The sequence below is a fragment of the Bombina bombina genome, chromosome 3 (assembly GCF_027579735.1).
Source record: "Bombina bombina isolate aBomBom1 chromosome 3, aBomBom1.pri, whole genome shotgun sequence".
NCBI classification, from domain to species: domain Eukaryota; kingdom Metazoa; phylum Chordata; class Amphibia; order Anura; family Bombinatoridae; genus Bombina; species Bombina bombina.
Genome location: NC_069501.1, coordinates 976,415,276 through 976,429,678, shown reverse-complemented (window position 1 = coordinate 976,429,678; position 14,403 = coordinate 976,415,276). Strand labels below are relative to the sequence as shown.

The window sequence follows — 14,403 nt, the reverse complement described above, 5'->3', positions numbered from 1 at the left end:
TAAAGTCAGATTTGGGAGCTACATGTCTTGCAGCACCATGGCAGATCACTCAATCAGAAATGCCAATTACATAATGCTCCCAATCACTAGTTCTGGTTACATTTTTGCATTAGCGTATCCCTGTGAGTCCCTGATTTTGTGTTTGTAGGTTAAGGGATGGTTGAGCAATCAGTATTGGCACAGTACTGCAGCAGATTTTGGGTTTGGCAGGAAGGAAGAAGGGTTGCCTCTTTAATATAGGTCAGGTTAGAATATTACTTAAAGGGACAGTCAACTGCATATTTTTATTGTTTAAAAATATAGATAACACCTTTTCTACCCATTTCTAAACTTTTCATAACCAACATTGTTATATAAATATACTTTATAACCTTTAAACCTCTAAATTTCTGCCTGTTTCTATACACCTGCAGGCCGCATTTCTCTTAGGACATTTTTATAGTTTTTAACCGCAAGATACTGCATGTTGGATACAGGTAATCTGGGGAATGGGTAATTGATTATCTATAGTTATAAACCATAACAATTTTGGAGTAGACTGTCCCTTTAAAACTTTGCTTCTGTCTGCTATAAGAAAGTTAAAGGATCATTTACTGGAGCAGATCATGAGGACTTCTGGCTAATCTAATCATAGTGGCACAAAGCTATATACCCAAAAGACTTAGGTTTTCAGTTTAAATTTGGAGAATCTCATTTGGTGTTCTATGTTTGAAAATCTGATATTGCATTCCTTAATCTTGATGCATTTTATTCTTTTTTAAATCCTGGGTGTTATAAATGCTTTCATACATTTTAAAATAGGAGAAAGTCTATGGATCGCTATGTAATTGGGTTTTGTGCTTCTTTAAAAGCTGATCTTTGGATAGAACCCCTCCTTTCCTCCTCTTGTCCCCTCTTATTGGGCAGTGGCCACAATGATTTACCTGCCCCCTCCACTCCCTGCAGAGGATGCGCCTGAGGCAGAAGTCCTGAATGTTGCTGCAGCTCCCCACACCGGAGAGAGAATTACAGTGCAACTCCCAGAGGGAGCCCTCGGCTCGGATCTGGATAAAATCGCCACGGAGGGTTGGTCTCTCCTCTCTCCTTCTACACATTTTGTGCTGTTTTGGGATATAGCAGTGTTAGGAGACTGTTCATCTCCATTAGGTGTTTCAGTACTGTCATTTCTTATTTTAGCTGCGTCCTCTTTCCAGCATTTATGTGATGCAGCATCTGTTTAATGACGTGTATGCAGTGGGACTTTGTTTTGTCTTGGTTTGATGCCCACATCAAATAAGTATCCTGGCGACTAGCCAGATGTTCAGATCATATTGTAGTACTTGTCTGTGCATGGTGTTTGTTTTTCTGGCTCCTCATTGACACGCATGTGGTATTGTGTGTCTCACTATTGCTTGGTGACTACCATTGTTTTCACCATTTTGTAACTTCTGGCAGAATGCTTTCCATGGCAGAAATAAGTTTACTTATGGTTTCATTTCAGACAATGACCGGACTAACTGCTTTGTTTAACACCATTTCCTTTTATTATTTTTATTTTATTTTTTTTATAACCCAGCTTTCTAATTTTGCTTATAAGGAAAAAAAAATGTGAAAACTCTAAGCTAACCAGTTTGGGACACTTTTTTTTAAAACGTATGCATTGTTTTAAAGTTGCACTAACCATATTGACTGGCTATATCAAATGTTTTAATATGAAATTTGTCAACCCCTGACTATTTATTTTTTTAGTACTATTTACTTTGCACTAATAATAAGATGATTATATTTATAATCATATTTATATTTTTTATTAACTTACTGATGCTATTTTGCAGTAAAGATTACTTTAAAGGGATACTGAACCCACATTTTTTCTTTCATGATTCAGATAGAGCATGCAATTTTAAGCAACTTTCTAATTTACTTCTATTATCAATTTTTCTTCGTTCTCTTGCTATTATTATTTGAAAAAGAAAGCATTTAAGCTAAGGAGCCAGCAAATGTTTGGTTCAGACCATGGACAGCACTTGTTTATTGGTGCTGTCCAATCAGTTTGTTTACCAAAATGGGCTGGCATCTAAACTTATATTCATGCTTTTCAAATAAACATACCAAGAGAATGAAGAAAATGTGATAATAGGAGTAAATTAGAAAGTTGCTTAAAATTGCATGCTCTATCTGAATCACAAAAGAAACATTTCGGGTTCAGTGTCCCTTTAATGATGAATATTTCAGTAAACAAGTTAATATTTTTATGCATGGTGTTCAATAATGCATAGTAAATCAACTTTGCAGTATACCTATTTATTTTGCTCCCTTTCATGTAATTTAGCTCTGAAAATGTGGATTTCCTTCCATAAGGCAGGGAGAGTCCTCGACTTCATTCCTTACTGTTGGGAAATACAATACCTGGCCACCAGGAGGAGGCCAAGACACCCCAGCCAAAGGCTTAAATATCCCTCCCACTTCCCCTATCCCCCAGTCATTCTTTGCCTTTTGTCCCTATAGAAGGTGGCAGAAGTGTCAGATGTGCCTGTTGTACAGCATGGATCCTGGAGGGTTTTTATATAAACACTTTAAAATGCTATACAGGGTCACAGTGTGGCTCCTTTATACTGCGATAGGATTAAGGGTTAATATCTCTCCTTCAGGGAGATTATTTGAACAGCTTGGGGATTTATATTTGCTTAATGTGTGTTTTTGGGGGGGCTTTTTTTTGCTTGGAACAAACAGATTTCACTTTCGTTTTCTAAGTGTTGCGCAGCTCATAATAGCTTAGCGCCCTTTTTCATAGCAGGGGAAGTCCTGTCTTATGCACCACGTGACTGGGTGCGGTCTCTTTCATTTCCTAAGATTCTGCTGCAGACATCATTCCTGAGGGAGAGCATTTTTGCTGTTAGCTGTCTGGGTCTAGGAGGTGGTGAGTGCCCCAGCCATTGGGAGTATTAAGGTGCCGTTTTTTAAATAAAAGCGTTTGTCCTTCTGTGGGTATATACAAAGCTATGGAGGACTCTAATACTACATTAGAAGGTTCTGCTCCTTCTGTACTGATTAATAATTCCTGTTTATATTGTGAGGAGGTCATGGTTCCCCGCCTGCTCAATTTTGTTCCATTTGCCTAAACACTGTTCTAAAGTTTAAGAAGGGAGACAAGCCTGCTAATACTTATAGCGCTACTAGCCCCTCTGAGCCATCTTCTTCTCAGGAATCTGGGTCACGAGAAATTACTAACCTTTCTACATTACCCACTCCACATGCAGTTCCCCGTGGCTCAACTAATCCTCCATCTGGAGCGGTCCTTTCTCCAGCAAACTTTACCGTGCAGTTACAATCGGCGGTGTCTGCGTCCCTGAGTGCCTTGCCTCGCTCTAACAAATGCAAGAGATGGGTTACTCATGGTTCTCCTGACCTAGTCATCTAAATAGTAGCTAAATCCAACAAATATGTCCCAGCTATCCGAGGATGAGTTAACTTCTGTAGCTTCAGAGGGTGAACTTTCTGAGTCAGACTTCATTTCCTTAACTTTTTTCAGTGGAGGAACCCTCCTTTTAGATTTAAAATTCAGCATTTGCGTTTTTTTATTAAAGGAGGTTCTGTCTACGCTAGAGGTTCCAGAGGCTACACTCCCTGTGGAACCTAAGATCCCTAAATTAGACAGGTTTTATGAAGATAGGAAGGTCCCTCTGACTTTTCCTGTGCCAGTTAAGATGGCAAACATGATTAGTAACGAATGGGAAAGAGTAGGAACTTCTTTTTCCCCCTCGTCTACTTTTAAAAAATTATTCCCTGACTCTCAATTAGATTTGATTTGTGGGGCTCCATCCCTAAGGTGGGTGGCACTATCTCTACACTGTCTAAGCATACTGGAGGATAGTTCTTCTTTTAGAGAGCCTAGGGATAAGAAAATGGAAACTTTTCTGAGGAAGATGTTTCAACATACAGGGTTTTTATTTCAACCGGCAGCAGCTGTAGCTGCGGTTGCTGGAGCAGCTACCTACTGGTGCGACACTCTGTCGGATCTCATTGAGGTGGAGATTCCACTTGAGGATATTCAGGAGAGAATTGCTAACTTTCATCTGTGACGCGAATATGCAGATTATTTGCATAAATGCAAAGGCTTCTGGCTTCGCGGTTCTAGTCTTGGTCTGCGGATATGACTTCTAAATCCAGACTCCTTTCTCTTCCCTTCAAGGGGAAGATTTTATTTGGTCCAGGGCTGGACTCCATTATCTCTACGGTTACCGGAGGGAAAGGTGCCTTCCTACTGCAGGATAAGAATAAGCCTAAAGGACAGCAACTGTCAAATTTTTGTTCCTTTTGTGCTGACAAGTTACAACAACAATTCTCATCCAAGTCCGGGCAACCCAAGAGTACTTGGAAGGGGATCGGATCAACTAAGGGTCAGACTCTCTTTTCAGACACTTGGTTCCAGGATTTACAGGACCCTTGGATCCTGGAGGTTGTATCTCAAGGATACAGGATAGGATTAAAGTCTCATCTGCCCAGGGGCAGATTCCTACTCTCCAGTCTGTCTACAAAACCAGATTAGAGGGCTGCCTTCTTAGGTTGTGTACAGGATCTCTCCGGTCTAGGAATAATTGTCCCGGTACCTACAGCAGAAAGTCGTTTGGGGTTTTATTCAAACCTTTTCGTGGTTCCAAAGAAGGAGGGGAACTTTTCATACAATTCTGTGCCTAAACAAGTTTCTGAGTGTTCCCTCTTTCAAGATGGAGACAATATGGTCAATCCTTCCTCTGGTTTAGGAAGGACGGTTTATGACTACAATAGACCTGAAGGATGCATACCTTCACGTCCCGATTCACAGGGAACATTTTTAGTTCCTGAGGTTTGCTTTTCTGGACCAGCATTTCCAGTTCACAGCTCTTCAGTTTGGCCTAGCTACTGCTTCAAGGATATTTACCAAGGTTCTGGGGGCTCTTCTAGCCATTGCCAGAACATGAGGTATTGCAGTAGTGCCTTACCTGGACGATATCTTGGTACAGGCACCATCTTTTCATTTAGCGGTAGAACATAGAGTCCCTTGCTTCTAAATCTTCTTCGATCACATGGATGGAAGATAAACTTGGGAAAGATTTCTCTTCAAGTACTAGGGTGAATTTCCTGAGGACAATAATAGACTCCATATACATGAGAATATTCCTCACAGATCAGAGATGCTGCAAGCTAACTTCTGCATGACTTGCCCTCCGGGCCTCCTTGAGACCCTCAGTGGCTCAGTGTATAGAGGTGATCGGACTTGAGTTGTCTTGTATGGACATCACTCCTTTTGCCAGATTCCATCTCAGACCCTTACAAATTTGCATGCTGAGACAATGGAACAGCGATCATTCAGATCTGTCAACAGATCGTGCTGTACAGCCTGTCCAGATTTGTCCCAAGGCATGTGCTTCTTGAGACTGTCCTGGGATATTGCGACTATGGGCGCAAGCCTTTCCGACTGGGGAGATGTTTGAGGTACCAAGATGGCACAAGGTTTGTGGACTCAGGAGTCCTCCTCATAATCAATATTTTGCCTTTTTGAAGGCTTGACCCCTTTTGGGTTCGTCCCAGTTTATCAGATTCCAATCCGACAATATAACCTTGGTTGCCTACGTCAACCATCAGGGGGGAATGAGAAGTTCCTTGGCGATGAGAAACATATCTCAGATACTAGCGATCCACATTCCTGGTGTGGACAACTAGGAAGCGGAATTCCTCAGCAGGCAATCCTTTCACCCAGGGGAATGGTATCTCCACTCGAGGTGTTTGCAGAGATATGCAACGAGTGGGGACGCTGGAGAGAGATCTCATGGCATCCCGCCTCAATACCAAACTACCCAAGTATGGGTCGAGATCAAGGGATCCTCAGGTGGAATTGATGCCCTATCAGTACCATGGAGGTTCAGACTCGTATCTTTTTCCTCCATTACCGCTTCTCCCTCGTGTGGTGGCTTGCATCAAGCAGGAGCGTACATTAGTGATTCTGATTGCTTCGTCGTGGCCGCGAAGGACGTGGTTTGCAGATCTGGTGGGGATGTTGTCTCCTCAGTGGAAGTTACCTTGTCGCAGAGATCTGCTGATACAGGGTCCCTTCATTCATCAAATTCTAGATTCTCTGAGGCTGACTGCGTCGAGATTGAATGCTTAGTCTTAGCCAAGAGATGGTTTTCTGAGAGTATTATCGACACTCTGGTTCAAGCTCATGAGCCAGTTACTCGTCGTATCTACCATAGTGTGGAGGACTTATTTGTACTGGTGTGAAAAGTGTGGCTTTTCCTGGCATAAGGTTAAGGTTGCCAGAATTTAATCTTTTCTCCAGGATGGACTGGAGAAGGGTTTATCTGCTATTTCCCTGGAGGGACAGATATCTGCCCTGTCGGTGTTACTGCACAAAAGATTATCTGAGCTTCAGGATGTGCAGTCGTTTGTTAAAGGGACACCAAACCCAAAAAATGTTCTTTCGCTATTCAGATAGAGCATGCAATTTTAAGTAACTTTCTAATTTACCTCTATTTTCTTCGTTCTCTTGCTATTTTTATTTGAAAAAGAAGGTATCTAAGCTTTTTTTTTTTCAGGACTCTGGACAGCACTTTTTTCTTGGTGGATGAATTTATCCACCAATCGGCAAGAACAACCCAGGTTGTTAAACAAAAAATGTTTGACTATTGCTTCTGCGCAGACCTTGAGATTTCTGCTTTGCTATGTGACCCCCCCCCCCCCTCCTTATCTGTTTTTTCTTGCTGATAAGGTGGTTTTACGCACTAAATTAGGGTTCTTTCCTAAGGTGGTGTTGGATCGTGTAACATTCATTAAGAGATTGTTGTTCCTTTCTTGTTTCCTAATCCTCCTTCAGCAAAGGAAAGTTTGCTTCACAATCTAGATGTGGTTTGTGCCTTGAATTCAGACAATCTTCCTCTTTGTCATCTATACGGGGAAGCATAAGGGGCAGAAGGCTACTACTACTTTTCTATCTTTCTGGTTGAGGAGTGTCATCCACTTAGCTTATGAGACAGCAGAACGACAGCTTCCTGAGAGGATAACGGCTCATTCCACTAGAGCAGTGGCTTCATCCTGGGCTTTTAAAAACGAAGCCTCAATGGATCAGATTTGTAAGGTGGCTACCTGGTCCTCCATACACACTTTTTCTAAATTTTACAAGTTTGATGTGTTTGCTTCGGCTGAAGCAGCTTTCAGGAGAAAAGTTTTGCATGCTGTGGTGCCCTAAGAATAGCCTCCGCCTCCTTTTTTTTTTTTTTTTTTTTTTTCCCTGTTTCCTCCCGTTATTCATTCAGTGTCCCCTGGAGCTTGGGTATAGTTTTCCCAACAGTAAGGAATGAAGTTGTGGACGCTCCCTGCCTTATGGAAGGAAAACAGAATTTATGCTTACCAGATAAATTCCTTTCCTTCCTGGCGGGGAGAGTCCATGACCCTGCCTGTAAGTTATGTTTTTGATGGGGGGCTCCCTTTTTTTATTGTGGCACCTTTTATACCCTGATGGTTTCTCCTACTTTTCCTTGTTCCTTTGGCAGAATGACTGGGGAAAAGGGGAAATGGGAGGGATATTTAAGCCTTTAGCTGGGGTGTCTTTGCCTCCTCCTGGTGGGCAGGTATTGTATTTCCCAACAGTAAGGAATGAAGTCGTGGACTCTCCCTGCCAGGAAGGAAAGGAATTTATCTGGTAAGCATAAATTGTTTTTCTAATTCTCAGAGCTCTAAATGCAGACTTCTCAAGGCTATCCCTGCTACATATCTTTCCCCAACTGGCTTTAGGAGATAACTGCAACACCATGCACTTTATATTAACATTATGGCTTGGCTAGCCTTGTCTTTTGCAGACTCAAGCCTGGATTGGCTTCTACAAATAAGACAAGTGATGGGGTGGAGTTTGGCTACTGGGGAAAAAAATTGCAATAAAAGATGTTAGTTTTTAAAAATGTTTACACTTGACTGATATATTCTGTAGCAAGACAGCAGAACTGCATGTGATTACAAGGTTTTTACAGACCCTTTTAATAATGCCAATTGGAATGGAAATGAATGCAAAAAGATTTGTAATCCCACACTATCACAAAAGGACACAAGTGTTTAGTAACCTACAAAGAACCTATAAGGTTGTGAATGTTTTTTTTTTTTTTAGTGAAATTTGCAAAAATATATATATTTTTTTTAGATAAAGCAATGATCTGTACATAAATACACAGAACCTAAAATGTTTGCAGTCAAGACTAAAATTCTTTGCACAGCTTGTTTGCCAAAATATTACATATACATTGAGTTGTCGGACTATGTGGGCTTTCTCGTAGAAATTCGGAACAAAAGACAAATATGCAATCATTTTATTACAAATTGTCATTTTTAGGTAGTAATAATTATTATTTTTAATCCCATGTTTCCAATACCTGTTTTCTTCTTTTTTTTTTTTAGACTAATTATCCATGCTTAAAATAGGTTTGCCAGAAAGTATTACATAATGTTTTGGGGGTCCTCTCCCTCAGTCAGCACATGTGAAAGACTCGAAGCATTTTTTGTTGCACTGTGTGGGACCTCTAATAAATGTATACATAAATTCAACTTTTCAGATTTGTTCTGTGTGCTGGGCTTCTTACTCACTTTGAATATTAATAGCTGGGGAATGGGATCATGTGCTAAGTATTAGTAATATTACCTTTCTATTAAATGGATAGTCTAGTCAAAATTAAACTTTCTCTTGTTAAGTGTATCCAGTCCACGGATCATCCATTACTTATGGGATATTAACTCCTCCCCAACAGGAAGTGCAAGAGGATTCACCCAGCAGAGCTGCTATATAGCTCCTCCCCTAACTGCCATTACCAGTCATTCTCTTGCACCCAACGACTAGATAGGATGTGTGAGAGGACTATGGTGATTATATTTAGTTTTATACCTTCAATCAAAAGTTTGTTATTTTATAATAGCACCGGAGTGTGTTATTCCTTCTCTGGTAGAATTTGAAGAAGAATCTACCTGAGTTTTTACTATGATTTTAGCCGGCGTAGTTAAGATCATATTGCTGTTTCTCGGCCATCTGAGGAGAGGTAAACTTCAGATCAGGGGACAGCGGGCAGATTAATCTGCAAAGAGGTATGTAGCAGCTTATTATTTTCTGACAATGGAATTGATGAGAAAATTCTGCCATACCGATATAATGTAAACTCAGCCTTAAATGCAGTAGCAGCAACTGATATCAGGCTGTCATGTATGTATATTTTACACTTCAGTATTCTGGGGAATGGCACTTCACTGGAATTATACTGTGTGCATAAGACTTTAGCCTAATTTGCAGGGACTGGCAACAGGCTCTTTAATAACACTTAATTTATGTTAAACGTTTTTTGCTGGCATGTAAAATCGTTTCATTTTCTGAGGTACTGGGTGAATAAAATGTTTTGGGCATTATTTTTTCCACTTGGCAGTTGTTTTATTTAATTTATGACAGTTTACTGATCTCTCTCACTGTTGTGTGTGAGGGGGAGGTCAAAAAATTCAGTCAGAAGCTCATTGTATTTCCTGCATGATCCGGTTCATCTCTACAGAACTCAGGGGTCTTCAAAACTTGTTTTGAGGGAGGTAATCATTCACAGCAGAGCTGTGAGATTGTAGTTGACTGTGATAAAAAACGTTTATTTCTGTAACTTTTTTTTCTGCTATCAGGGTTAGTTATCCTTCGCTAATGGGAACAAGCCTTTGCTAAAATTGTGTTTTTTTTTTTACAAAGATTTGATGCTATAACCTTTCAGTTTATTAACTTTCAACTGTCATAACTCTTTCTGTGCTTCTTATAGGCACAGTACGTTTTCATATTATAGTAAATTACTTGAAAAGTATTTCCAAGTTGCTAGTTTATTTGCTAGTGTGTTAAACATGTCTGATTCAGAGGAAGACATCTGTGCTATATGTGCTAATGCCAAAGTGGAGCCCAATAGAAATTTATGTACTAACTGTATTGATGCTACTTTAAATAAAAGTCAATCTGTACAAATTGAACACATTTCACCAAACAACGAGGGGAGAGTTATGCCGACTAACTCGCCTCACGTGTCAGTACCTGCATCTCCCGCTCGGGGGGTGCGTGATATTGTGGCGCCGAGTACATCTGGGCGGCCATTACAAATCACATTACAGGATATGGCTACTGTTATGACTGAAGTTTTGGCTAAATTACCAGAACTAAGAGGTAAGAGTGATCACTCTGGGGTGAGAACAGAGTGCACTGATAATGTTAGGGCCATGTCAGATACTGCGTCACAACTTGCAGAACATGAGGACGGAGAGCTTCATTCTGCGGCTGACGGTTCTGATCCAGATTGGATTCAGATATTTTAAATTTAAGCTGGAAAACCTCCGTGTATTACTAGGGGAGGTGTTAGCGGCTCTGAATGATTGTAACACAGTTGCAATACCAGAAAAAATGTGTAGGTTGGATAAATATTTTGCGGTACCGTCGAGTACTGACGTTTTTCCTATACCTAAGAGACTTACTGAAATTGTTACTAAGGAGTGGGATAGACCCGGTGTGCCGTTCTCACCCCCTCCGATATTTAGAAAGATGTTTCCAATAGACACCACCACACGGGACTTATGGCAAACGATCCCTAAGGTGGAGGGAGCAGTTTCTACTTTAGCTAAGCGTACCACTATCCCGGTGGAGGATAGCTGTGCCTTTTCAGATCCAATGGATAAAAAGTTAGAGGGTTACCTTAAGAAAATGTTTGTTCAACAAGGTTTTATATTGCAACCCCTTGCATGCATTGCGCCTGTCACGGCTGCAGCAGCATTTTGGTTTGAGTCTCTGGAAGGGACACTTGAATCAGCTCCATTAGATGAGATTACACACAGGCTTAAAGCTCTTAAGTTAGCTAACTCATTTATTTCAGATGCCGTAGTACATTTAACTAAGCTTACGGCTAAGAATTCCGGATTCGCCATTCAGGCGCGCAGAGCACTGTGGCTAAAATCCTGGTCAGCTAACGTTACTTCTAAGTCTAAATTACTTAATATACCTTTCAAAGGGCAGACCTTATTCGGGCCCGGATTGAAAGAAATTATCGCTGACATTACAGGAGGTAAAGGCCCTGCCCTACCTCAAGACAGAGCCAAACCTAAGGCTAGACAATCTAATTTTCGTTCCTTTCGGAATTTCAAAGCAGGAGCAGCATCAACTTCCTCTGCTCCAAAACAAGAAGGATCTGTTGCTCGCTACAGACAAGGCTGGAGACCTAACCAGTCCTGGAACAAGGGCAAGCAGGCCAGGAAACCTGCTGGTGCCCCTAAAACAGCATGAATTGAGGGCCCCCGATCCGGGAATGGATCTAGTGGGGGGCAGACTTTCTCTCTTCGCCCAGGCTTGGGCAAGAGATGTCCAGGATCCCTGGGCGCTAGAGATAATATCTCAGGGATACCTTCTGGACTTCAAATACTCTCCCCCAAGAGAGAGATTTCATCTGTCAAGGTTGTCAACAAACCAAATAAAGAAAGAGGCGTTTCTACGCTGCGTACAAGAGCTTTTATTAATGGGAGTAATCCATCCAGTTCCACGGTCGGAACAGGGACAAGGGTTTTACTCAAATCTGTTTGTGGTTCCCAAAAAAAGAGGGAACTTTCAGGCCAATCCTGGATTTAAAGATCCTAAACAAATTCCTAAGAGTTCCATCGTTCAAAATGGAGACTATTCGGACAATTTTACCCATGATCCAAAAGGGTCAGTACATGACCACAGTGGATTTAAAGGATGCTTACCTTCGCATACCGATTCACAAAGATCATTACCGGTATCTAAGGTTTGCCTTTCTAGACAGGCATTACCAGTTTGTAGCTCTTCCATTCGGATTGGCTACGGCTCCGAGAATCTTCACAAAGGTTCTGGGTGCTCTTCTGGCGGTACTAAGACCGCGAGGAATTGCGGTAGCTCCGTACCTAGACGACATTCTGATACAAGCTTCAAGCTTTCAAACTGCCAAGTCTCATACAGAGTTAGTACTGGCATTTCTAAGGTCGCATGGATGGAAGGTGAACGAAAAGAAGAGCTCTCTCTTTCCACTCACAAGAGTTCCCTTCTTGGGGACTCTTATAGATTCTGTAGAAATGAAGATTTACCTGACAGAAGACAGGTTAACAAAGCTTCAAAATGCATGCCGTGTCCTTCATTCCATTCAACACCCGTCAGTAGCTCAATGCATGGAGGTGATCGGCTTAATTGTAGCAGCAATGGACATAGTACCCTTTGCACGCCTACATCTCAGACCGCTGCAATTGTGCATGCTAAGTCAGTGGAATGGGGATTACTCAGACTTGTCCCCTACTCTGAATCTGGATCAAGAGACCAGAAATTCTCTTCTATGGTGGCTTTCTCGGCCACATCTGTCCAGGGGGATGCCATTCAGCAGGCCGGACTGGACAATTGTAACAACAGACGCCAGCCTACTAGGTTGGGGCGCTGTCTGGAATTCTCTGAAGGCTCAGGGACAATGGAATCAGGAGGAGAGTCTCCTACCAATAAACATTCTGGAATTGAGAGCAGTTCTCAATGCCCTTCTGGCTTGGCCCCAGTTAACAACTCGGGGGTTCATCAGGTTTCAGTCGGACAACATCACGACTGTAGCTTACATCAACCATCAGGGAGGGACAAGAAGCTCCCTAGCAATGATGGAAGTATCAAAGATAATTCGCTGGGCAGAGTCTCACTCTTGCCACCTGTCAGCAATCCACATCCCGGGAGTGGAGAACTGGGAGGCGGATTTCTTAAGTCGTCAGACTTTTCATCCGGGGGAGTGGGAACTTCATCCAGAGGTCTTTGCCCAAATACTTCGACGTTGGGGCAAACCAGAGATAGATCTCATGGCGTCTCGACAGAACGCCAAGCTTCCTTGTTACGGGTCCAGATCCAGGGATCCGGGAGCGGTTCTGATAGATGCTTTGACAGCACCTTGGACCTTCGGGATGGCTTATGTGTTTCCACCCTTCCCGATGCTTCCTCGATTGATTGCCAGAATCAAACAGGAGAGAGCATCAGTGATTCTAATTGCGCCTGCATGGCCACGCAGGACTTGGTATGCAGATCTAGTGGACATGTCATCCTGTCCACCTTGGTCTCTACCTCTGAAACAGGACCTTCTGATCCAGGGTCCCTTCAAACATCAAAATCTAATTTCTCTGAAGCTGACTGCTTGGAAATTGAACGCTTGATTTTATCAAAACGTGGTTTTTCTGAGTCAGTTATTGATACCTTAATACAGGCTAGGAAGCCTGTTACCAGAAAGATTTACCATAAGATATGGCGCAAATACTTATATTGGTGCGAATCCAAGAGTTACTCATGGAGTAAGGTTAGGATTCCGAGGATATTGTCTTTTCTACAAGAAGGTTTAGAAAAGGGTTTATCCGCTAGTTCCTTAAAGGGACAGATTTCAGCTCTGTCCATTCTTTTACACAAACGTCTGTCAGAAGTTCCGGACGTTCAAGCTTTTTGTCAGGCTTTAGCTAGGATCAAGCCTGTGTTTAAAACTGTTGCTCCACCATGGAGTTTGAACTTAGTTCTTAATGTTTTACAGGGGGTTCCGTTTGAACCCCTTCATTCCATTGATATCAAGTTGTTATCTTGGAAAGTTCTGTTTTTAATGGCGATTTCCTCGGCTCGAAGAGTCTCTGAGTTATCTGCCTTACATTGTGATTCTCCTTATCTGATTTTTCATTCAGACAAGGTAGTTCTGCGTACTAAACCTGGGTTCCTACCTAAGGTGGTCACTAACAGGAATATCAATCAAGAGATTGTGGTTCCATCTTTGTGTCCTAATCCTTCTTCGAAAAAGGAACGTCTGCTACACAATCTAGATGTAGTCCGTGCCCTGAAATTTTATCTACAGGCAACTAAGGATTTTCGACAAACGTCTTCCCTGTTTGTCGTTTATTCTGGTCAGAGGAGAGGTCAAAAAGCTTCGGCTACCTCTCTCTCCTTTTGGCTTCGTAGCATAATACGGTTAGCCTATGAGACTGCTGGACAGCAGCCTCCTGAAAGAATTACAGCACATTCTACTAGAGCTGTGGCTTCCACTTGGGCCTTTAAGAATGAGGCTTCTGTTGAACAGATTTGCAAGGCTGCAACTTGGTCTTCTCTTTATACTTTTTCCAAATTTTACAAATTTGACACTTTTGCTTCTTCGGAGGCTGTTTTTGGGAGAAAGGTTCTTCAGGCAGTGGTTCCTTCCGTATAAAGAGCCTGCCTGTCCCTCCCGTCATCCGTGTACTTTAGCTTTGGTATTGGTATCCCATAAGTAATGGATGATCCGTGGACTGGATACACTTAACAAGAGAAAACATAATTTATGCTTACCTGATAAATTTATTTCTCTTGTAGTGTATCCAGTCCACGGCCCGCCCTGTCACTTTAAGGCAGGTAATTTTTCCATT

General features: G+C 41.9%; 1 protein-coding gene across 3 annotated transcripts in view; it reads left to right on the top strand.

Annotated features, from left to right (window-relative positions):
- The window catches only part of KMT2D (lysine methyltransferase 2D), a 948,037-nt gene that overhangs the window by 122,809 nt on the left and 810,825 nt on the right, over positions 1–14,403 (top strand). The window contains exon 25 of one of the 3 annotated variants that reach the window (XM_053708073.1): positions 946–1,065. The exons of the other annotated variants lie outside the window; for them this stretch is intronic. Within the exon in view, the coding sequence (XP_053564048.1) occupies positions 946–1,065 (120 nt within the window). The remainder of the gene's footprint in view (positions 1–945; positions 1,066–14,403) is intronic. 3 annotated transcript variants of the gene reach the window in all.